The 24185-nt window shown below is 31.6% G+C and overlaps 1 protein-coding gene across 3 annotated transcripts in view; it reads left to right on the top strand.

Annotated features, from left to right (window-relative positions):
- The window catches only part of LOC125072356 (solute carrier family 22 member 3-like), a 31073-nt gene extending 7150 nt beyond the window's left edge, over positions 1-23923 (top strand). Inside the window, exons 1-12 of one of the 3 annotated variants that reach the window (XM_047682986.1) lie at positions 14948-14960; positions 17650-17898; positions 19083-19260; positions 19780-19909; positions 20427-20555; positions 20720-20912; positions 20995-21100; positions 22232-22464; positions 22745-22824; positions 23095-23270; positions 23525-23679; positions 23796-23923. In XM_047682986.1, coding sequence (XP_047538942.1) covers positions 17732-17898; positions 19083-19260; positions 19780-19909; positions 20427-20555; positions 20720-20912; positions 20995-21100; positions 22232-22464; positions 22745-22824; positions 23095-23270; positions 23525-23679; positions 23796-23859 — 1611 coding nt within the window. In that variant the 5' untranslated portion in view covers positions 14948-14960; positions 17650-17731 and the 3' untranslated portion in view covers positions 23860-23923. Of the gene's footprint in view, positions 1-14947; positions 14961-16162; positions 16246-17649; positions 17899-19082; positions 19261-19779; positions 19910-20426; positions 20556-20719; positions 20913-20994; positions 21101-22231; positions 22465-22744; positions 22825-23094; positions 23271-23524; positions 23680-23795 lie in introns of those variants that run through there. The other 2 variants (XM_047682970.1, XM_047682978.1) reach the window with 2 other exon arrangements.
- The last annotated feature ends 262 nt before the right edge of the window (positions 23924-24185 follow it).

Here is a 24185-nt window from a genome sequence, read left to right as displayed (position 1 = left end):
TTACTGTGTGTTGTTGAACGTAAATATAAAAATAATAATAATAATATAGGTACATATTTGAAAAACGTGCTTCTTGTTTTAAATATGTTTTGTATTTTGAAATACAAAATCTAACAAGTGGGCATAATGTTAAGCTAAACACACGCCTTAATGTAATCCGTACGTTTTATTTTAATAGTTAAAGCACCATAAGGAAATTGAACTGGATAAATAGAATGGCTAATTGTATTATGGACAAAGTCAACACACACTAATCTTTCTAAGTTTAACAATGATTATGTAATAAAGGGATCATCGTTATGCTTAATATCTGCGCGTGTACAAAATTAAGCCTAATAATATGCTCATTATCTGTGTTGTGTATCTGTTTATGTCTTGGGCTTTAGATATAAGATACTCATCCTTTCCGCAATATTTTGAATTTAATATGTGTGTTTGTTGGTTTAACCTTCTTTTATAAGTCTACAAAGCGAATAGTTCGATGTGATTTTGCTTAGTTTATGGGTTGTTGAGATAGTGAGATTGCCTACTTTTGACGTCGTTAAAATCTAAGGGAGTGGAAACGATAGTTGAAAGCTTATATATCGGTAGCTTGAACATATGGGATTTGATAAAACAATGTCTGTGCATGCATACGAACGTAATAATCATTGGTAATATGGTGAGTCAATATTTTTGATATTAGTTCAGCAAATACTTAATAGTAAAAACTTATTTTGATATTGACATAAGAGTATGATACTGCTCTTACCTCACGCACCCGCAGCTCGAGAGAATGAATTTGGAATTACTTCCTTAAAGGAGAATGAACCATAACTCGTACGTTACTCTTTTCTAATCAGAGAAGGGGGCACTGGGTACATACTGACAAAGCTCGAGTGATCTACGATAAGGGATTAACCTGCACTTTGTGTACCAAAGCTCTTAGTCATTACGAATTGAAAAGGTGAAATCCATTAGCACTACCTACTGATTTTATATTTGTGTAATTATATAATAATGTATAAAAATGTATTCAAGATTATCAATCTTAAAGTAAATCTACCATAATATTCAAGTGCGTGAATATTAAAATAGGTAATGGTATTATTTCACGCACTTGAATAAATCAAACATACTACTCGTAATGAGCAATTGTGTATCGCTTCTCTGTCAAATATAATTTTTTGTGGTTAAACTATTCAAATGTTAAGGTCAAAGGTTAAGTTGAGGCATACCTCAACTTAACCTTTGACCTTGACTTCGGTCAGTTTCTGATCGAAGCAACGAAATTAAAAGTTATTGTTGTGTGTTTGTGTAATAACTATAAAATGTTTGGAATAATGAACATAATTATTCTTTGTTTTCTTTTCTTGTTTCGTTCGTTAAATTATGCAATACGAAGGGAGCTTTTATAGGTCGGATTATATTTTTGGGCCAACACTTTAGCAACTGAATTTTTAACAAGTTCCTCTTTATGTGGTTAGCAATCTAACTAAAATTTCTTCGTTTTAGTTCATGCCTTAAAAAAAGGTAGTATATAATTATAATTATTTGACCAATTGCGATATAGTTAAGCAGTTATTTTAATCAGAAATTCGTTACCATACTATATTATAAACAGATTAGTTTCGTCTCTTTTGACTTCATGCAGCAATAATCCGATTGATATTTCGACTTGCATATTATAAAAGTTTCAAATATTCTTATTATGTAACTGTCGACCCGAGCGAAAGCTGGCAAATGTACGACTTACTCGTAGAAATAATACCAAAAAACTTCATGTTAGCTCTTAAAAAGATCCCTAAATAATATATAAATCCCCAATTAAAAAAATATACCTTATTTATTAATTTTAGCCCGGAAAATTAGGCTCTCATCACCTAATTATATATCTAATATATATCAATAAATCTCTTAAATCTCAAACCACTGGGAAATCACGTCCATTCCGCTAGATCAAGACCGAAACAGTTTAACGGTTAAATATAATGAAAAGTTTAAAATAAACAATTGTAAACATTGTTCACACTGTGTGCCCTTTATGTGAACGGAATGAAAAGACATGCTCCGTTACCATAGCAATATAAAACAAGCAAACGAAATATTATATCGAGGTAGGAGGTATATGTTTACTTCATTTGTTTATGTATATGACGGCGCCTACCCTCATTAAGCAGTTGTAAACAATACTTCCAACGGCTGACAGTTAATTCACAGACAATATAAAAGAAGGAACATGCCAATGGCGCACGTGTTTTATCCTAAGCCTATATATACATATATAAAGATCAATGTTTATATTTCTACAAATGAAATCGAAAGACCGACACCGTTTCACTGATTACCATGAACGTTGGCACGTGTGGGATTAGGTTTTTAAAGTACCGACTTTGTTCCATGACAATTTAGTTAGGCATTTAATATATGAACCGACCAATCTCTGCCTGGTGTTGCAACGATATTTATACAACAACAATCGACAAATCAAAAATCAAATCAAAATATACTTTATTCAAGTAGGCTTTTACAAGCACTTTTGAATCGTCATTTAACAAACTATTTAAAGTAAAGCTACAGTTAAAGCTACAGCTTGCAGTTTAGGTATTATGTGAACTTGAACATTTGTTTTCGTTTAAATGTTAGTTGTTTTTTAATTGTTTATTAAAACCAGCAGTTGGTTTCAATTTTTAAATTTGTGACTTTAAAATTTACAACCTTTAACCCAAACTTTTATCCTCTGTTTCTTCAGATTAAAGAATTTACGCTCAGACTACGTTACCTTTCTTAGAAAGGGAACAAAATTGCAGACATTTGGATTTGTGCCCGATTTTTGGCCGTGTCTTTTAGGCTGTGTCAACTAACATTCTATAAAGTAGATTATTATAATTATTATTAAATGCAATACATCAACATAGATTAGGATATTCAGCAGTTTATAGGCGGCCTTATGTCACAGCTATAACCTCATCAAGCACTCTTTGAATTTATTTAAGAATTTGTATATTTATTAAGCTAAAGTTTGATAACTTTTCTGTTTTCTCTTAGAAAATACGTGTCAACTTTGTCAGCGTCTGTTCAAAGCGATAAGTTAATTTACATTGTGTTTTAAATATGTTCTTAACGTCAGTTACAGTGTATTTGTATCTATCGTCCACTTCAACCATAAGAGGACTAAAGGCAAATAAACTAATGTGTCATTGGTCGAGAATTTGATTAATCTGTTATATTCACTATGGATTTGAAAAAAATGTATATATTACAATCTATTTTAATATGTCGACACTATGCATCGTAAATAATGACGTTTCTAATGCAACAATTTTTTTTTTGGTATGGTATGTATGACATACCTAATATGTAGTATAACATACATACGTAAATTAATTACCCGCATGAAAATAGTGCTGTCATGTGTATCATTATTCATATTTTCTAATATTTAAATAAACAATGTGTGTTTGTTATTAAGTACAAAACATTATCGATTTGATTACGCACAATCTGTACTAATTTTGTGAATGCAAAACTAATTCTGTCTGTCTGTCACGCTTTCACGGCCAAACTATTGAATCAATTTGATGAATTTCATTATGAAGCAAGCTCGAACACTACGGAAGAACATAGGCTTCTTTTTTGTACCCGACGACCATCTATTAAAACGCGAGCAAAGCCGGGGTGACTACAACTAAACAATAACTATACAACTACTAATTCAATTAACGATTGAAATAAATACATAGAGATACAATAAATTAAACAAATAACTGATAATATTTTTAATTTTATTTATTTAAATACAACATTTTCTTTTTATCTTTTTACAATTGTGAGTTTCCTTTTAGATCAATATAAATTTTCTAAAATGATTACTGAACTTAATATTTTCATCATGAGAATACATTTTAAAAATCGCATTTCGATGAAGGTTCGGTTACTTGTCATAAAAAAACACTTATGACTATCTCTAATATCTTATGGATAAAAATTTACGAGTTGAGGAACGAACAAAACAAATCTGGCGAGGCCCACGGCATAAACTAATATTTAAATATATCTATGTGTAATGTGTATATTATCATTACAAAGAAAACATAATACCGAATAAAATATTTTGTTTGATTATATTACTTAACGCCACTCATTTGGCCATTATCACGAGTGTACGAGTACCCTGAGTACTGAGTACGTCTAAGGACGTGTTCAAGCTGTTAAAACAATCTTGACACGTCTATCACATAACCGAAATTATCTCTTATTATAAACTATCAATTATCTGTTACTTGTCTTTCGTTTTTCTGGTTCGTCTTTCAGAAAATCGTTCACGTCTATTTAACGAATAAATAATATAGTCCATATCAATAACGACATCACACCACCATTAGTAATCAAGTAAAAGATTTAGACATATGTCACGATAGCCACATATTATATTTGATGTGATATTGTATCTAATGTTGGCTGTCCTGTTGAAAATAAAATAAAATAAATTAAATAAGCAAACACAAAACAGTTCAGTAACTTTTCTTCACTACTTACCGATCGTTATTTTTTTTTAATGTAATTTGAGACGTGCTTTGTTATATCGGTTTAGTAGTTATGAAGTAGTAGCTTCGTTAATTGTTATCTACAAAAAACCCTTCGATCCGTACAGTAATCGCACTTTATATGTAATATATAAAATATCACGGTGGTAAAAAGCAAAAACATTACATACTCCCGGAAAGAGGTTTTCCTATGATCCTGTTATAAATTATGTTCGTTTTCAAGCAAAGAAAAAATGTTCAAGACATGTAAATTCATATTTTCCTTAAATTCTTAATGATGATTTACTGTCGAATTTCAAAGAGTGGGCGAACATTAGTATAATTTAATTAATACATAAACACCAAAGTATGGAACTCTAAGATCTAACTTTCTAGTCGAGGTTAGAGCTAATGTATATTTCGAGATATCGAGAACAAGCCTGCATAAGTTGGAAAAGATCTAGCTCAACCTGCAGTGGAGGAAAATGCATGAAAATGTAACGGACGCGTGATTGATGATTTATCAACTATGTATGTACTAGATTTAAGCGTTCATATGATTGTAGCAATTTTCTACAGGTGGATAACAAAACACTACAATAATATCGTAAAATATTTCTATTTCAAAGCAAAATCAAAATTATATTATGAATTCCGGTATCTTAATCATATGTTATAAATTTTTTATTATAATATAATAACAATTTTTCACGTCTTTGCAGTAACATGAAAATGAAAAGCGAAATTTTTGTCAAAGCAATGTATCATATTACTTGATAAAATACAAGAACAAACCGTACTTAAAATAAAAATAAAAGACATTTTACGCCTCGTCATGCCGTGTATTTTGGAACGCAGACGATTTTGCCAAGAATTATTGCGATTTTTTTTTCATTGGCATTTATATTTATTCGAATAATTTTATCGGCATAAGGTAAGTAGGTGATATAAGCCCTCCATGGGCCTTAACAGTTAATATGTCAATGAACTTACAATATTTGCAACTCACTATTCTTCTTACGCTACCCACGCCCGGTCCGAGTTATTTATGTACCATTGTTTACCAATTCATAACAGAAATGTTTTGGGTACATCAATTATTATTCAACTTTATTGAGCGTTCGATTTATATTCATGCGTCGTCTTTTAAATATACCTATATATTTGTTAGAATAATAAAATCGTTAGTTAATTTAAGTAGGCTCTTTTAAGCACTTCTGAATCATGTAACAGTACCTATTCCATAGAATCGGAAGTAATCTTTTACCGTCAAGCCAGCCAACGTCTAGTCTATTCCAACTACAAGGCAAAAAAAACATTTGATATCGAATTAACGCCATATAATCTGTTAAGGGCTTGAATAATCGACGATTCAAAAACGCTTCATTGTGAAGTTTTTTGAATCGTTTATCTGAAGCAACGTGCATTTAGACCTCGAATGTTCTATGTATACGAAAATGTTTGTTGAGGACAGTAAACGTAGATTTATTTATAATCCTCAACGACATCTTTGTACACTAAGCGTGCAACTTTTTTATCAAAATTAATATATATAATATTATATTCTAAAGTATCATATTCTCATCATATTTATGCTCAATATAGCCATTACGCTATAAATGTTTTTTAACCAATATTCGGCTGGAATTACTACGCAGTATACGTTTGAATAAATTTTCGAGTTTCACCTCACGAATTTTAAACAATGGACGTAGGTATCAATGATAAAATACTGATGTACATAATTAATTTATTTTAGCAAGAATTATTACTAATATTTTAATCGTTATAAGTACTGAGTACAGACAATAAAATAAGACGTAATGTATAATTTACTTAATTATGAAAAACTGCAAAAAAATGTTTTTTTTTTTTTATGGATTGGCCATTAATAAGACATATAATATAAAAAAGAAATTAAAATTATTAGTAGAGTTTGGAATAGAGTAATTTCACTTTTAAAAAAGTTGTAAATTTAATGTTGTATTGTAAGATAGCTTAGCTCAAAAGCTATCGATCTAGTAAAAACATTAAATGTCATATTTTTTTCTAAAGTTTGTGATAGTAAACACATAGAGAAATTTCATAACAAAAATCAAAATGGCTGCCATTTAGAGTGGTGGTGGGTTGGACCCAAGTTTATGCTGTATTTGTATATTAAAATAATTGTTTTATAAGTATCTAGGATATCGCTAGTCCTTAAACGGACATACTATATATTCGGAATGTGTGAATCAAAAAAAACACTTCTTACCAAATTCCATAGCAATTGTTTATTTTTGTTGATTGGTGTAATATGCAAGGCGTTTTTATTATGTTGCATTAAATGTGACATTTTTGGTTCCCCATCCGAGTCGTGTCAAAATAAAATCTATAAATACAATCACAAGGTAAATTGTATCTTAGATCCATGTTTAGCGGAATTAACTATACAAAAATTGCTTTATACTACAGTGCCAATTTTATATGAGCTAACGAGCAATCGTTAAATAAATTAAAAATATATGTATATATGCGTTTACGTATGGTTCCGATTGCGTGGAAACATATTCATACTATTTAGATGGGTATGAAACGTACATGTGTGATTTTAAGATTTATATTTCTAAAAATATTTACTTCTTATTTAATTCGTCGAATATTCTCGATTTTTGCAATGACCCTCGAATGATGAAGTGTCTAAATTGCTCACGCGACCTCTTTTTAAAAAGTGGTTTTATAGTTTGTACTTATTACATTCGTAATAGTGTTCATAGTTGGTTGTTAGTACTCGTATGTCACTTAAGATGTTGTATTAAGCTTGTGAGTACTACTATAAAGAGTGTATTTGTAGAATATTAAACATTCGGCTGTATTGAAGGATGTTTGCTTTAGGTATATGACTCAGTTCTGTGTTTAATAAACAAGAAGTGTATCTCGGTTGTAGTAACCACACATTTGGATTGGTTATCGTTAGATAAGATTATTTTCCTTCTTAAAATTTTATTTTTAATTTCTGGCAACGATTAGGATGACTTTTTCTAGAGATACCACTATTATTACTGATTAGGATTAAGTAAAAATGATCTTAGTGTATTAAGTAAAAAAAAAAACAGCTGATGAAAAGATGGACTAAGCTCGTAGCTTAATTTCAGTACACAGATGCTGTTAAGACTTCGTATAATTTACATGCTTATCTTACTAGCTAGAACTAAAACTAAAAAAATATAAAAGTACAAAATATTAATCAAAATAAATAATTACTATTGACAATATAAACAAAAAAGAGCCACAAAATTCCATATAACTAGAAAAATCAGTTTGTTTAATATTAATCATATTATTTTCATTGTATGTCAGAAACTTTTTCCTCTGCTCGTGCCAATCAATGTGTAATCACAAAAAAAAAAACATAAAAGTCACAGTTACAAACCTTGACCCAAGTAAGAATAATTTATTAAAGCTTAATCTCCAATGGAAGTAAAGAGCGAATCGAGGCTAACGTCAATATATATAAGGAAAAACAGAGAAACCTTTTTTCTCGTGAATACTTGTTTAGGAAATCTATTTTAAGTACCATAATAGTGGGTCGTAATGTCCGCTCTTAGCACAACGCATGCCCGGGTGCAAGCTTTTATAATCTGATTATCTCCCCTTCACCCCAACGAAGATTTCAATGGTCCAATTCTTATGGTCCAAAACTTGATTGCAATGCACGGCGACCAGGATTTTTGCAATCCCAGCACTCTGGATTAAGACCGGGCCTGAGTCGTGGGTGCATTTATTTGAGGACATCCGACTGGCCCAGTCCATTATCAAGTATAAGTGAGAAACAATTATTGATCATTCTACACATTCTGAAAATAATGTTTCAGTTTAACCATTCTACTAATCTCACTTGAAATATAAGGCCGATTAATATTTTCAAAACTTGTAATTGTCTAACAAGATATACGCAACTTAATGTTATGTCTATATGTGTGTTTGCTTTATACGCTTTTAGCAAGTTCAGAATTGAAAATATTAATATGACGGTTAATTTTAATAATAATCAGTGAAGTAGCAAGTTCAGCTAAACGGGATATCTAAATTTCTTACGATAAAAATGTAAAAAAATACATAACTGTTGGTGTGATGTATCCACAAACATGGATGGATGGCAAACCTTACCAAGCCTTGCATGTCAAAGCGTGTAAAGTTAGATATTATGATAATAAACGCTATGCCAAGCGTTTATAGCTCAATATAATATAATATATATAGGTATTCTACTAGAACATTTTTGATTATAGTTTTATAACAATGATACTTGTAATATAAGTGATTGGAAATTTAATAATATAGCAATTGAATAAGTCATTTTAAGCGAGTTTAAACCATGCATTACTTTTAATGATTTACTAAGTAAGTGTCCCAGCTTCGCACGGGTGCGAATTCTTATTAACGAAAATGCTTCTGATTTTCTTTAATAAGAATTGCGTATAGCAGGAAAATATAAAGATGGTAGGTATATTTATCGTATAAAGTTTATTTGTTAATTTATAATCATCAATGAACATTTCATAAATGTGAAATATAAATAGCATAAAAATTTGTTTCAGTTTGAGAAATAGATCAAAATTTGTCCCCGCCCTGGAGATTCAAGTTTTGCACAAGCTTAAACTACTAAACTCAAAATGCATAGTTACAGTCGACCGTCCGTTTCGTAGTGAACGCAGTGGCGGACTTAAGTCCGTCAGAGGACGGGGCGGAAAAGCTGAATGACGTTTAAAAAAAATGTAGTTTTACAAGCTTTTTATTTAGTTTATATTTGTGTGATAAATAAGTGTTTATGTTAATTTGAAAAAAGTCTTATCCGTTCGCGAAAATATTAGTACACACTAATAGACAATTAAATATCAACGTAATGAAATTTAATATATTTTTAAAGAGGCTAATGTTTATTTTTAGAGGTAAATATAATGTAATTACTGGCAGGCGTACATGAGTGATTTGATGTTGATGAAATTATGTGAGTACTAAGCACATTTTTAAAGTCTTGTTTACGATTTGATCAGGGGAATGCGGATGCATTTGGGGGGTCCCAAAACTGGAGGCCCGGGGCGAGCCCCCCTGTTAGTCCGCCACACACATCTTCTAAAGACATAAAAGAAAGAAACGGTGACAACTTCTAAAGTATTCATTCGAATGATATACTGTAAAGGACAGTTTTAATCAATATTAAATTTCCAAGGTAACTAACATACATACATGTCAGAATAAGGATATTTTTTTAATAGCTGCTTATTAATCTGTACTTAATAGTTAAAAATAGTTAGTGTAGTTCAGTGTAGTTTAAGAGATAAATACATGCTATCACAGACTTTTTATATGCCTTATTAAGATTTACAACTTTCCAGTGTATCATTTTGATATGTCTTTGAAGGTTTATCTAAGATGTAGGGTAGGGAAAGATATTTTTTGATAAACAAATCACTCCATTTCAGTCGTTTTATACAAAATATTTACAAATGATATGTAAACACCTTCATCGTTTATCGGTCTTTATTTTAGTGAAAACTGCATCAACATCCTTTAAGGGGCTCAGAAAATGTTAAGAGATACAGACCGAAATAGAAAGCGATTTGTTTTACACTTTTTATGGATATTGTTTAACTACGATTTTCTGCCGTATATGAACATAATAATAATTTATTTGTGTTACATACGCTATAATTAAACGCTTACATTTGTACAAGCTCACACTAAATGGTTAAATAATATTCTTAAAATTTTATACAGTATTTGTTTAGGAAAGAATTACAAGTAGGTTCTCAGTTTTCAGTGCTCGTACACTTGTCATATATCTAGTTTTGTGTCAAGCTGCACTTGAAAATCATTAACATAATGTCCTAATTATAATGAACACTTATATGACAGCATTGAGTCTTAATTAAGCACTTAATGGTATCTTATTGAATAGTTAGATTTTATACTTTATTTATATTAAAATATTATTAAATAAATCCCATAAATAGGATCAAATATCTCCAATTATTCAAGTTTATTCTAAACCACCGTCCCTAATAATTTTATAAATTGTTAAAACGACTAAGATGTATTTTAGTATGGAGTCCCCGAGTCTCCCGAATCTGACTCGCACTTGACAGATGGAATTTATTCGTACAGGCATGAATATGTATGTAGAAAGCGACTGGCAATCGTGACACACTACTTTTTACGGGAAATAATGGCTTATTTTCGAAGCGATTTTAAGCAATATAGCATTAATCCTTATCTAATTATGTAATTATGGCCTTTTACACCAGGTAAATTAAATTAATATTTTCGAAGATATTACAGATTTAACATACACATAGCGGCTTGTCTTGTCTAAGGACAAAAATGAATAAACACAAATTAAAAAAAAAAAAAATCTGTATAAATCATGACCGCGTGGGAAGGTATTCAAAATGCTAGCAACGTTCACCCGTTGAATCCATCATCCAACTATTATCTGTTGGTCTTTAAAATTATACGACATCACACAGCATTTAAACAGCAATAAAGTAAACGATACCTACAAAGGGCTTGCCTTGTTGTGTACCACGACCTATTCATACATAGAATCAAATTGTTATATCAACATTAATATTAAAATAAAATAAACTTTATACGTCTACTATTTTTATGATCTGATAATAACAATCTGATGTAGTATCTTCAATATGCGATGCGATAGCATTATATTGTGTGTTGAATTTAAAATAAATTTATTCAATATGACGTTATCGAACTATTTTTGTCCGAAGTTTGAATGCTATTTTTATACTATATTTAAACAATTCTATATATTCCAGAACTTTAAAGATGTTTCGTAGTTCCTAAATAGATTTAAGCTTATTTTTTGTTATTTTTTTTTTTATAAATTTTATTTTTACTAAATTTTATCTCTTTCATCCTTAGTAGTATGTTTTAGTCAAATTAGTATGAATATTTAAAAAAAAATAAAAAATTGTTAAGTAAATAGTGTAGATATAAGCGACTTGGTGTAATTACTGTAATGCTTATATTCTTCAAATAAAGATTATTATTATTATTAATCTTAGAGTAAGCTAATGCGCTGGATACATTTGTGGCCCGGTGTTAACAGGGCCAAGTACCAAGTATATTTTTTAGTAAAATGTCAAAGAAATTTTGCAACATGCTGATTCTACTAAAAAAAAGTATAAGTTTATTCGTGCTAAATTTGGACGAGCTTAACATTACCTTCAGCAGTAATATTACGCAAAAAGGCAATATTTAAAGCAACCATTATATGTTCATTGTTTGTATTCTGTTTCCTAAAAGTAAGGGTTATCGATAGTGGCCCTATTAGTACTAGGCCACATATATATTAGTGCATAAGTTAGTGTATGTGCAAGCTCAAGGCTTAATGTTTTGTGCGTACAAGAGCGTAACACTGCTAACTTATTAACGCCGAGATCTTTTTTTTTTATTTATTAAAAGTGGGCAAACAGGCTAATGTTATACTGACAAGATATATCAATCACTTGCCAATTCGCCACAAACTTTGGGAACCAAGTTATGTCCCTAGTTCTGGTCACTCACTTTTCAAATCGCATCACAACAATACTAGATTAAATTATGAGCGGATGATGCTTAGCCAGAAGAACTTATACAAAGGCATCACTAAGTAGAAATATATTGCTATAACAATTTATTGATAAGTTAATTAAACAATAGTTACAGTCCCGACTGGAGATAGAAACCCAGGCCTTCGGAATTTGCAGTCGTATAAACTAGCCACTAGACCAATGGTGTAATCTCATTAAATTTAGCTTCAATTAAAAAAGTTATACATTTCTCAGTTCGTTTGTAATTAATGAACGTGTCGCCTTGCTACGGAACGTTACCTCGCCTTTCATATATTTTTCACGTATTTTCGTTAGGCAGGTATAATATGTGTGTTATTTTTGTGGCTTTAAGGGGACGCAAAAAAAAATTTCAAGTCCTAAAAAAATGCCTACGCATAACTATATTAACGTTTTCTAAGAAACAGAAATAGTCTGTGTTTAAAGTAAAGTGAAGTGTTTTATTCTCTGTCATTATTATTTTTTATACGCCTTTCGAATGTGGGAGGAGAGATTTCAAATTTTTATGTCAATACCGCGTTAAACTTTCGCGATGTCAGTGTTTTAATCCACTTTATATTATATATGTATATTTTATATTACCAATAACCCAGTATATTCGAGTTTTTACTGCGATCATACGATCTTTATTATTATTATTTTTCATGAACTTTCTTACGTGGAGCAGACAAAAAATATGAACGTGGATAAACCTCAAACATAAGAGGTACGATATAAAATGTACTTTGTGTTGTTATGAAACGATCGTACCGAAGATCTCGTTGTCAAAACTGAAAATACACACTAAGATTTGCATATGCCCTAGCTCGCTAATAAACTTCATCATAAACAATATTTAAATATTATTAAATGATTGTTAGCTTCGCAAAAGGTCCTGTCCTAACATAAAGTAACGTCAGATTTTTCGTTAGTTGAGAGTTTGGTAGTTGAAATTGTCTACAAAAATTCCCGGGCCACGAAAAGCACATGAAGTCGTCGTGTTATTGCGGTACTGTCCGCACACACTTCGACTATGATATGTTCTGCACAGTTGCCTAATTTACTCCATTGAATAATCTTCCGTGGCCGAAATCGGTGAGAACTTTATCACCATCGTTACTGTTATTCAAGGTTTCAGTCTCACTTAGTTACATTGCAAGTAAGACTAGAGGTTAGACTTGTTATGGACGAGTATTAGACTTCATTATTAGGACGCTTTGAAATCACGTCGCACGTGAAATACCGTATTTGAAACCGGGGCATTTAATAATAATAATGTAACGCTTACGTATAATTAAGTAGATTTTTTTTACATTTACATAAAATAAATAACAAATATTGTATTTATAACACACATGTAAGTTTTAGACACGACAATTCACTTCTTGTTGTTTTTTTTTCGTCAACCACAGCACGACATCTTTTCTTTGGCTTTGTAAATATTTGCGCGAGATATTCGAGGTTTCTTACAAATACGTATTACCTACTTATATATGGACGTGACAACTCATACTGTATACATATAGAGTAAAGCATTACTTTTAAGCACGCTAAGACATAAGAAAATCAGAAAATACCCAGACCGAAACAAATATTTGTATAGCGATGGAATTGTAAATACGAAAAATTGTTTTAAAGGGGTCCTGTCATTGTAATTAGTATAAAAACATATATTTAGTAGTAGTAGTAGTAGTAGTAGTAGTAGTAGTATTGACAGTAAAAAAACATATATTTTACAAATGAACGTTTTTTCAAAATTAATAGAAAACTAACAAAACAAAGAAAAACTAGACAAGATGTCGCAGTGAATATGACCCGTGAAACCAGTTTCAGCAAACATGTCCGATACAGATCTGTCACATATGTACCGTGTTAGAACTACCTTCGAACCTTCTCCTTAAAAGGAAAGGAGGCCTTTGCCGATTACATGTGTCGCTCGCTTTACTAAATATAAAAATCGTAGAATCGTCGTATTGAGATAGCACGTTCTGAAGTGGGAAAATGATTGGTTTGCAGATTAATTTACCAGTGTGTCCTACCTTCAATTGTAATTAAAACCTCATTGTCAAATACACGGTCTAAAAGTATTTCGACGGATGTGTACTGCTCTTAGCTACTGGTTGCTACTAAAATTCCTTGACACAAAAAAAATATAGCCTTTTTATAAAAAAAAAAGGCGGATTTCGCCTGAAGGCTCGGGATTAGACTTACGTTTCGGAATGCTTATCAACTAGCCATTAAATCCAAGAAACAGTTCATGATTTTATTGCGTTTTTAAGACAAAACAAAAGATGACAATTATGAATTCTAAATCAACTTAATCTGCCATGTAAGTACTGTGTATTGTATTCAACAAAATATCTTTGAGAAGGATTAGAGTAAAATTTCAAGTTCATATTTAGGTGCGACGTTTATGTCTAATCGACTTGGTTTAATGGTATCAGATAAAATGTTTTCATAAAGTTGCCATAGCAACACTGATTATGTCATTTAAATTTTCCAAAAGCTGATTAATCACTAGCTGTATTTATATTAATAATTTAAAAACTTGTCAATACATAATTACAGTAAAATTCGTCAAGCTTGTCACAAACATTACAATCGGATTTTTTTTGCGAAACACAATTCGCCCTAAAGCGGCTTATTTGATACACATGAAAATCAATTTAAAACGCTTGATCAATTAAAATTCACGGCTTGTTGACAACGTAATTAATGAAAGTATTGGGTTCTGTATGTCACAGATTATAATTTCGCTAAAATTGAACTAAATAAATAAATTTGTTTTTCGAATTTCGAACTCGATACGTTATTCTCTTCGGGACAATTTTAACAGATATATTTTTTTTACCTATACATAATTGTGTCTATTTTATGCCCAAAAAAAATATTGATATAAAAAACAATGGTGTTTTCCGTTTCTTATTGACGTTCATGGAGAAAGAGAAGTCCCTCTGACCCAACAACTGAAAATGAAATTTATAGTGGATACCTTTACTCATCCAAACCGTTATTTGAATCTATGAGTTTGGGGGACTGTAGAATTAAATTTATGTATAGGCTTGCGAGTAACAGTGAAAACAACGTTAAGTACAATTTAAGTTCACTCTCTAATTTTTTTTATTATTAAATAAATGTTCAATGAAATTAAATAAAAACGTAAACAGTTTTTCATTATGCATTTACGATTAAATTTAGTGTAGAATCAATCATAATCTTATTAATGTACCCGAGACAAAATATTTTCTACGAATTAACATAGTACTGATGTTGCAGTATACATCAGTATAATCATAATATATATTAAGAAAATCTAAATTTATCACATTAACAATAAACACTTTTAAATACATATTAGTATAGTAGTAACACATAGGTGATATATTTCATTCATAAGCTTGTTTGTTTTTATTATTAGTAAAGTATTATTATATTTTGGAATTATTGTTGTTTTTTTTTTAAATATTTCTGTCTAGATTTTGATCTAGACAGAAATATTTTTAGGTTGACAGTAAGTTGACACTTTGTGCCCATCGAATTATTATTTAATAAAAAAACTATTGATTGGTCCAGTTTTTCAGTTCATAATGAATCCGATATAATTTACCCTTTGATATCAAACAGTATAAATAATTTAAACTAATAAAGACTCAATTTTATTTTTTTATTTTTAATGTTAGTTATCATAATATACCCCATAGTTTTTTTGTTTACATTCATAATATACTCATACGGTCATGAAAAATACTATAATTATAATTTTAATGCTCTTCGGTATAATTATATATTGTACAACTATAGCGCCCGTTTACAACTGTCAATAATATAAATATTAAAAAAATTTTACATATTATTGCAAATATTATTATTTTAGTTATTTCAAAATTACTATTGTTTCTTAATTTAAGTTTTAGTATAAGTGGTTTTCCAAACTCCCGATTTTTTTACTAGCTGTAGCATGATAAGGCAAGATAGTATTTTTTATCTTGCGTAACTTATATTTATCGGCAATTTCTGCTCAATAGGCATTTGGTTATAAGCGTTTATATATCGTGGTAGTGTGTGGTTGTAATATTAACAAGTGCTATTTATGTGATCTCAAGATGATACTCAATGACTTATCGAAAGAAGACCAACGAACAGTTGAGGTACGATAGATTTTGGCTTTTATTCAGAAAATATGAATTAATTTTATTTTAATCGATTTAATATTAAATATTTTTAAACAGAATTCTGACATACAGAGGCCTGGATTAAATCTTATATTCATGTTCTTTTACACGCCTTAATGTAATGGAATGTTGCAAGTTTTTTTTTACTATTTTACTTCTTTTTTTTTTTTGGGCTCGTCGTAACAATCGACGATTGTAAATATTATCAAAATATGTTTTAAAAATGTCGACTGATCGACTTTTTTTGTTTTTAAATATATATTAAATAAATAAAACTTTAATGAATTAAAAAAATGAAAAATAATCTTTAATGTAACATATTGTACTTATATTTTTTTCGCTTTGCTTATACGAAAAACTAGCATAAAAAAAAATTAAACACTTTTTTCATGCTTTGTATTACTACGGAATGTTACGCTATGCCAAAACTCGCTAGAGTTACGACGAATATTCCGTAATAATGCAAACTTCATTAATTCAACTAATTTTTAGGTTTATTTGGAGTTTGAGATAAAGTTTTATAATTTTATTTCTATATAATTTAAACTTGACTAAGATTGAGATTTAACCTTAAGTATTTTTTTAGTAAATTGACGTATTCAATGTTTATTTTCTCTTATCAATTTTAGCTAATTATGTTAACGGGTTAGTGTATCTGACGGTGATATCTCCGTTACACATTTGCCCGAATTAAAAAAACTTTTTTAAATCTTTTGATATAGACAGAGTGAACTCTACATAACGACACTCAGGGGACTGTGTATTTTATAGAAATGAGATTTGTCGTTAAATGGAGAGAAGAAAAATCTGTATTATAAAAAGAAAAAGTTTATTTCAGACTAGTGATAGTAATTAAACAAAACAATTCTTATTTGAACGCTATTCTGTATAGTCTGTTATTTTCGTCTAACGTCTTTTCCTGCACCAGTCATTTTATCGTATTTTTTTACTTATACATAACGGTGCGATATTGAGGAATCTTGGTGATAAAAAAGTACTTTTTCAATAATTTTGCCTCATTCAAAGCTTCTTTATGTGTACAAGCAATCACAATTTGTAAACTAAAGCACGGATTTCTTAGAAAGTTCGGTATGTCCCGCTCGTTTAGGTTGCGTTTTAGGGGTTGTTCGTCAGATATTAGAAATGAAAAAGTAACTCCGTAGCTTTCTTCAATACGTGTAATAATTAGTTGTCGCCCCCGGCTTCACTTCGCGTTTTAGGTGTTCGTCGTTAGTTGTTAGGCATAAAAACCTATGTCCTTCCTTTGAGTTCAAGCTTGCTTCATACCAAATTTCATCAAATGCGGTTCCGTGGCTTGGCCGTGAAAGATCAGCAGACAGACAAACTAACTTTCGTGTTTATTATATTAGTATAGATTAGTATTATTATATTATTACAGGATGTCAAAGAGGAACTCAACAAGAAGAAAAATGATGATAGTGATGCGTTCGAAACTGTGCTCATGCACGTCGGCGAGTTGGGCCGCTACCAGAAACTGCTGTTCCTCGGAATGGCACCGTTCGGTATATTTTTCGCGTTCGTCTACTTCGTTCAAATGTTCATCACAGCTACACCACAGCGGCACTGGTGTAAAGTCCCGGAATTAGAGCACTTGGACATTGATTTAAGGTAACGTATGACTTTTGCGGAATATTAGTCATGCCAAAGAGTCGTGATTACCAAGCTGTCACTCGTAGTTCAGATTGTCAGTGGAAAGATGTTTTTGGGAAATAAGTTTTACCAACTTAACATGAAATCTCATTTAACAAGAGTACGATTTTGGCCTTTCGTCTTTTCCACTGACGGTATTTATTTCAAGCCTGGTCAACTGTCACTGAGTTGATGAAGGAAAACATCATGAGGAAACCTACATGTGTCAGATGTAATTCTGGCACATACGTACCATACACAAGTGTGGCATAGCTGTGACCTCAAAACTCAGCATTGGTATATTTATAATACCTTACTATAGAATTATGATCCAAAAATAATCTTACAATATAATAGTCATCAAAAATGTAAAATTACTAAAATATCGTATATTGTTAGTCAAACTTACGTTAGATTCGCCTCAGCGGAACATACATTCCGAACCGTTCTTGGGTTTACTTAATTTTTTAAAATGATCGATTCAAAGATGACGGATTATTGTATTAATAATAATTTTTGAATGTCATTCTTCACTGTGTAAGTATTAAACAATGTTTACGGCAATACGTGATTACAAAAATAATGTACTCATCTTAAAATTAGTAAGCACATTTGCTACTACTACACTATAATACTTTAGTATAAAATATGTATATACCTACACAGATCAAAGGAGGAATAATAATTACTTGAACTTAAAATAAACAAATACAAAATACAAGACTAATAACAAATGAGTAATCATTAAATTACCTCATATTCAAACTATTATCAAGGATTTAAATAATATATAAATTGTTATCTATACATTGCATCAGAATATATATATGTTTTTTCCTTGATTCATATCATCACTTCAGATACTGGCGACAGCGCCGACCCTCCAGGGTACACATGTTTAACAATATCACAGATAAAATCTATTTTATCTTAAAAAAAGATCGATTTTTACTAGCCGCTTTATTATTATTCGATAACCCGATGCTTCGGTTAAACTTCACGTAAATATCTGTCGATTCATGTGGGTGGGTATTTAAAAAGAGTAGAAATTTTAAGCCTAGATTGATAATTTAGTTTTACGATTAATAGTGATCGATAGTAATAGAATTAGTTAATTAGTTATCATTAAAAGCTTACTACGGCTAAGCTGTTTTATCTTACAGACGTAATCTCACAGCACCAGTAACGGGTATTGAGTTGGAGCGATGTTTGATGTACGATGCAAATTGGAGTCAAGTGCTGCTGAACTATAGCGTGCCGCCGGATACGCCCACCGTGCCCTGCAGGAACGGCTGGGAGTTCGAGCTGAAGGACATCCCCTATCCGACTATAGTTAGTGAGGTAGGAATTAGTCGTATTAAAAGCACAATATATGTGTTTATTGTGGTTTTGATTATTTTATTAATTGTTTCGAATTCAATTATTATTATTAGTTTAATTTTGTCACAAATTAATGTTCTGAATCAATGATATTCTAATAAAGAACATCATTGTTCTGAATAGAAAGTTTAATCAAAAAAAATTGATTGTAAACAAAATTATATCATTCTTTCATTATTTTTTAATTTAATTTAGATAAATATTTTGAACAAATACCTACTATTTTGTTTTATAGTTAGTTTATAGCTCGGCATTTGCCATTTCCAATAATTTTATGCTATACGGATTATGTTATAGCATGGTCAAATATTCCATCTCATCGATCATTATTTTAAAAAAAGAAATTGTATTAACTAAAGTTGGAAGCAAGTTTCATCAAATAAATCTTTGGTTAATTTGACTGAAAGTCTGCTCACACACCGCCGTTAAGTTGATCGGTTGAAATCGAATCTTGTCAATGTTGTTTAACACTTATTTCAGCGAGGTTGGGTTTGCGAGAATGCGGGTTATGGTCCTCTCGCGCAGACGATATTTTTCGTCGGCTCGTTCATCGGTGGAATTTTCTTCGGTTGGATGGCAGACCGCTTCGGCCGTGTGCCCGCTTTGGTAGGTAAGAATGTACGCTAATATAATACTTCAATCCTTTATATGTATTTAATATAAGGACAGAATATTATAATTAAAATTATCAATACTAATTTTAATCACGGTGTCACATAAAGTATTTCATTATTAGATATATACAATCATTGTTGCCGATTTAAATTATTTATAAATCATTTACAATATTGTAATTCTAAAAATGGCTTTATATATTAAGGGCTTTTTCAAATTAGCGTATAAGCTAGTGCTTGTAAGCAAATATACGCACGCCTTATTCGTTCCAGACGCACGTCTTGTACGAGCGTAGAGGTGCGTCTGAACACAAAATTACTTCAAAGATAGATTAGACATTCTGAAATAACATTGGAACTGTATTTTCTTTTTCTTCTTTGGTTTATTGATACGCGAAAGGTAATGTGAGCATAAGCCCATACGCCTATAATGAGTTTTAATCTCGTAGAAACAAACTTAATGTGCAAGAGCCCTGAATAAGGTTTATTGGTAAGAGTAATTCATTTTTTTAGGTACAAATCTGATGGCATTCGTCGGTGGTATAGGCAGCATCTACACGACGGGTCTATGGGACTTTTCGTTCTGTAGATTCATAGTAGGCACTTCTTACGACAGCTGTTTTATGACCATGTACATTTTAGGTAATTTAATCCTTATCATTGTGTAGAATAAGTTTGTTTGCTTTTTTTTTACAAATTGAAATAAAAGCTTATAAGTGTAATATATACGAATATCGGTCTCTTAAAATTGATTGTATCGTATATTTGACATCGTTCACTAAATTCATTTATTGTTTATGTCCCAGTGCTGGAGTACGTAGGGCCGCGGTACCGCACGATGGTCGCAAACATGTCCATAGCACTCTACTTCGGCTCCGGCTGCCTCATGCTGCCGTGGCTGGCGCTGTGGGTGGGCGACTGGAAACGACTGCTGTGGGTCACTACTTTGCCCTTCCTACTGGTGCTCATCGTGCCCTTCACAGTACCTGAAAGCGCTAGGTAAATTACTCAAGAGGTGTGTATGAGTTGAATGAATTGAATGGTAAGGCAATCAGTCCAATCTCTTCCGTTTAATTTCCAGGTGGCTTTCATCTCGCGGACGCGTCAACGACGCCGTGAAGGTTATGAGACGGTTTGAAAAAATAAACGGGAAAAAAATTCCAGAGGACGTTATGGATGATTTTGTCGTAAGTACTAATGTTTGCAATACTTTTAAATTGTAGGCAGTTGATGCGATTAAACGGCTTAAAGCAAACTGCCATATAGCGAAAGGCTTTTATTCGTATGTAGCCGAAGTTAATAAGTTAATTAACTTTAAAGTATATCATTTTGAGAAGTAAAAATGCATGCAAAGATTGATTATTGTTATCAATAGATTGACTTTTCGAATTCGTATTCAATAGGAAGTCTGATAGCTTATCGCTAAGAGATGGGTTATATCGTTGTGTCCCCGCCTAACTTAGGTTTACGATACATTGCTCATGTATTCACTCGATTTTATATATTCTATTTGAAATGAAATTAGTACGACAGTCGTATTGAATGATCCATTATTAAATATTGATTAAAATTTTGTTTAATTAATTGTATAAGAATAATCCAAGATATGGAGACACTTACTATCAATAATATCTGATACAGTTGATATCGATGCTCGAATAATTAATGAAATTTCGTGATAATATTAAGGTCAATATTGAGTTTCAATGAATGAATTTAAAAGTCTAAACTCAAATGCCAATACTTATAATGACATCATCGTAATGATTAGAATGCTAGTAGTTTTTTTTTTGAATCTGAACTCTGATTATCTTAATGAACCTATTTACCTACCATGTGTCCTGACACACGTGTAGGCGATAATACCGGGTGGTGTATATTGTTGTCACGGTGACGCGAGAATATAATCAATAAGGAAAATAGCATGAGGTCTATCAATCAGATCTCCATCATTATATTATCAATAGTATTTTAAATCAAATTTACCAGATCGTGAACTAGATTTTGGAAATATAATTTGGGTATCTTATATAGTTTGAATAAAAAAGCATGAATCGTCACTATGATAGCGTTGGTGTGGCTCCAGCATTTTTCCATAAGGGCATTTTAAACGCATTATTCAGATTTGAAAAACAAGTGACGATCATTAGCGGAATATTTTGTTCAATATTTAAATTATACAATTTACCTGCTGTATCTCATTCAATCAAGAATCAAATTTGGCTGCCATAAAACGACAGATCAAAAAACAGGATGGTTATGGTCCTTCTTCTCTTTTTATTATTTGCAAGTCGGCTGAAAATTTTCCATATTGGCAGGTCTCCGCGAGTCAAACGAGACAGACAAACGAGTCGATCAAAGACTTATTCATGAGTGGTCCTCTTCGGAGGGTGATTATCCTCATGGTGCTGGTGTACATGGCGTGTGCGATCATCTTTGACGCTCTCGTTCGCATGTCTGAGGGTCTCGGCCTCGACTTCTTTATCACATTCACCCTAACATCGGCGACTGAGATACCCTCAGTGACCCTGCTGGCATTAATATTAGACAGGTATGTACGTTAAATGAAAAATAACTAGTTCAGCTTGTTCGTTCCAAGCCAGAGTTTGAAATATATTATTTTATAGAATCTCTCAAATTACCGCCCCGCGAACGCACTTTTGAATCTTTTAAAAAAAACAATTCTTAAAAGCAAAAAATAATTACGTTTGGAATACCAACAAATTCAAGACTTGCATATTGAAATGCTATTGTATATAAAAATATTTCACAATTTTATTTTTATATATTTCCAAAAAATTGCATATATAGAGGTTTTACTTAATTTACAGATGGGGTCGAAGAATACTCACGTGCGGACCGTTGGCCGTGTCCGGAATACTCATTCTAATTATGACATTAGTGCCTAAAGGTATATATTGTTTTTTCATTATTTGAACAGAACAGAACGGTAAGTATTACCCAATGATATGGCTTGGACTCACCTTTGAAACTGAAACCAAAAGTATTATTGTTCGGTGAAACGAAACAAAGCCTACCTTCAAATGTATATAAATACAACGTTGAATATGTAAGTCTAATCAAAGTTTAATAGTCGATGTGCACTCTTGGCACCTTCCAAGTTGCGTCCTTTGCCTTGACAATAACAACCGGCCGCAAGTGTAACGCGCGCGTGTCGCAGGGGTCCCGCAGGTGACGCTGGCGATCCTGGCGCGCTTCGCCATCAACATGTCGTACAACGCGGCGATCCAGTGGTCGGCCGAGCTGCTGCCCACGCCCGTGCGCGCGTCGGGCTCGGCGCTCATACACGTCAGCGGCTACGTCGCCACGCTCGTCTCGCCCTTCGTCGTCTTCTCGGTGAGACGCGAGCCTGCCTCTGATCTTATCGGTGTGGGACGACTCCCAGTCGTGAGACTTTCCGGTCGGTTTATACGAGTGTGTGGATTCTAAGAGGGTTTCTGATAAACTGACAAGACACATACGTATATAACTAAACTAAATATATAAAGCTGCATACCAGCAGTAATAGTGTTGATAGATGTTGTGAAAGCATTTCATACACTATGAGCGAGATATTATAATTTCTTGATAACTCTATTTTTTTTATATAGGAGCGACTATGGCGGCAACTCCCCATACTCATTTTAGGTATAACAGCTTTACTCGCGTGCAGTGTGGGCGTGTTGTTACCGGAGACAAACGGACAGCAGATGCCACAGACTATAGAGGAGGGCGAGAGGATCGTAAACAGTTATACTTTATGCGGGTAAAATATATATTTTAAATGTTAATTATCCTTATGCTGAGATTTAACATAATAATATTTGTTAACAAATAATACTATTTGGTGAAAGTTATACTATAAGTTACATATTTTTGCAGGAAAACAGAAGTTGTAGAAGAGATCCAAGTTGAAAATGAAAAAGAAAAAGCACTGATCACTTAGCGGCGTCGGTTTTAGGGGAAGAATCTGCCGCCAGTTGCCATGGAATGGCAATGCTAAACTAATGGAAATATCAAATCACGCACAGCGCTTACCATTTTGGTATTTCGAATAATACAACTCTCTTAATGTATTTCTAACACATATTTACTTATGTAATAAATAAAATTTATTTTTATAAAAATTTTAGGCACCTTATTTCAAAATTGTTACTGCGTAGTACAAAATATTACTAATAAAATTATTTTATTCACATAAGTAATTAAAGTAAAACAAATGAACTGTAATATCTAAGATATTTTTTTAATAAAATAATATAGATATTTTTT

This window comes from Vanessa atalanta, chromosome 2 (genome assembly GCF_905147765.1).
Source record: "Vanessa atalanta chromosome 2, ilVanAtal1.2, whole genome shotgun sequence".
NCBI classification, from domain to species: domain Eukaryota; kingdom Metazoa; phylum Arthropoda; class Insecta; order Lepidoptera; family Nymphalidae; genus Vanessa; species Vanessa atalanta.
Note: the sequence above shows the minus strand (reverse complement) of the source record. Positions and strands in the feature narration are given on the sequence as shown.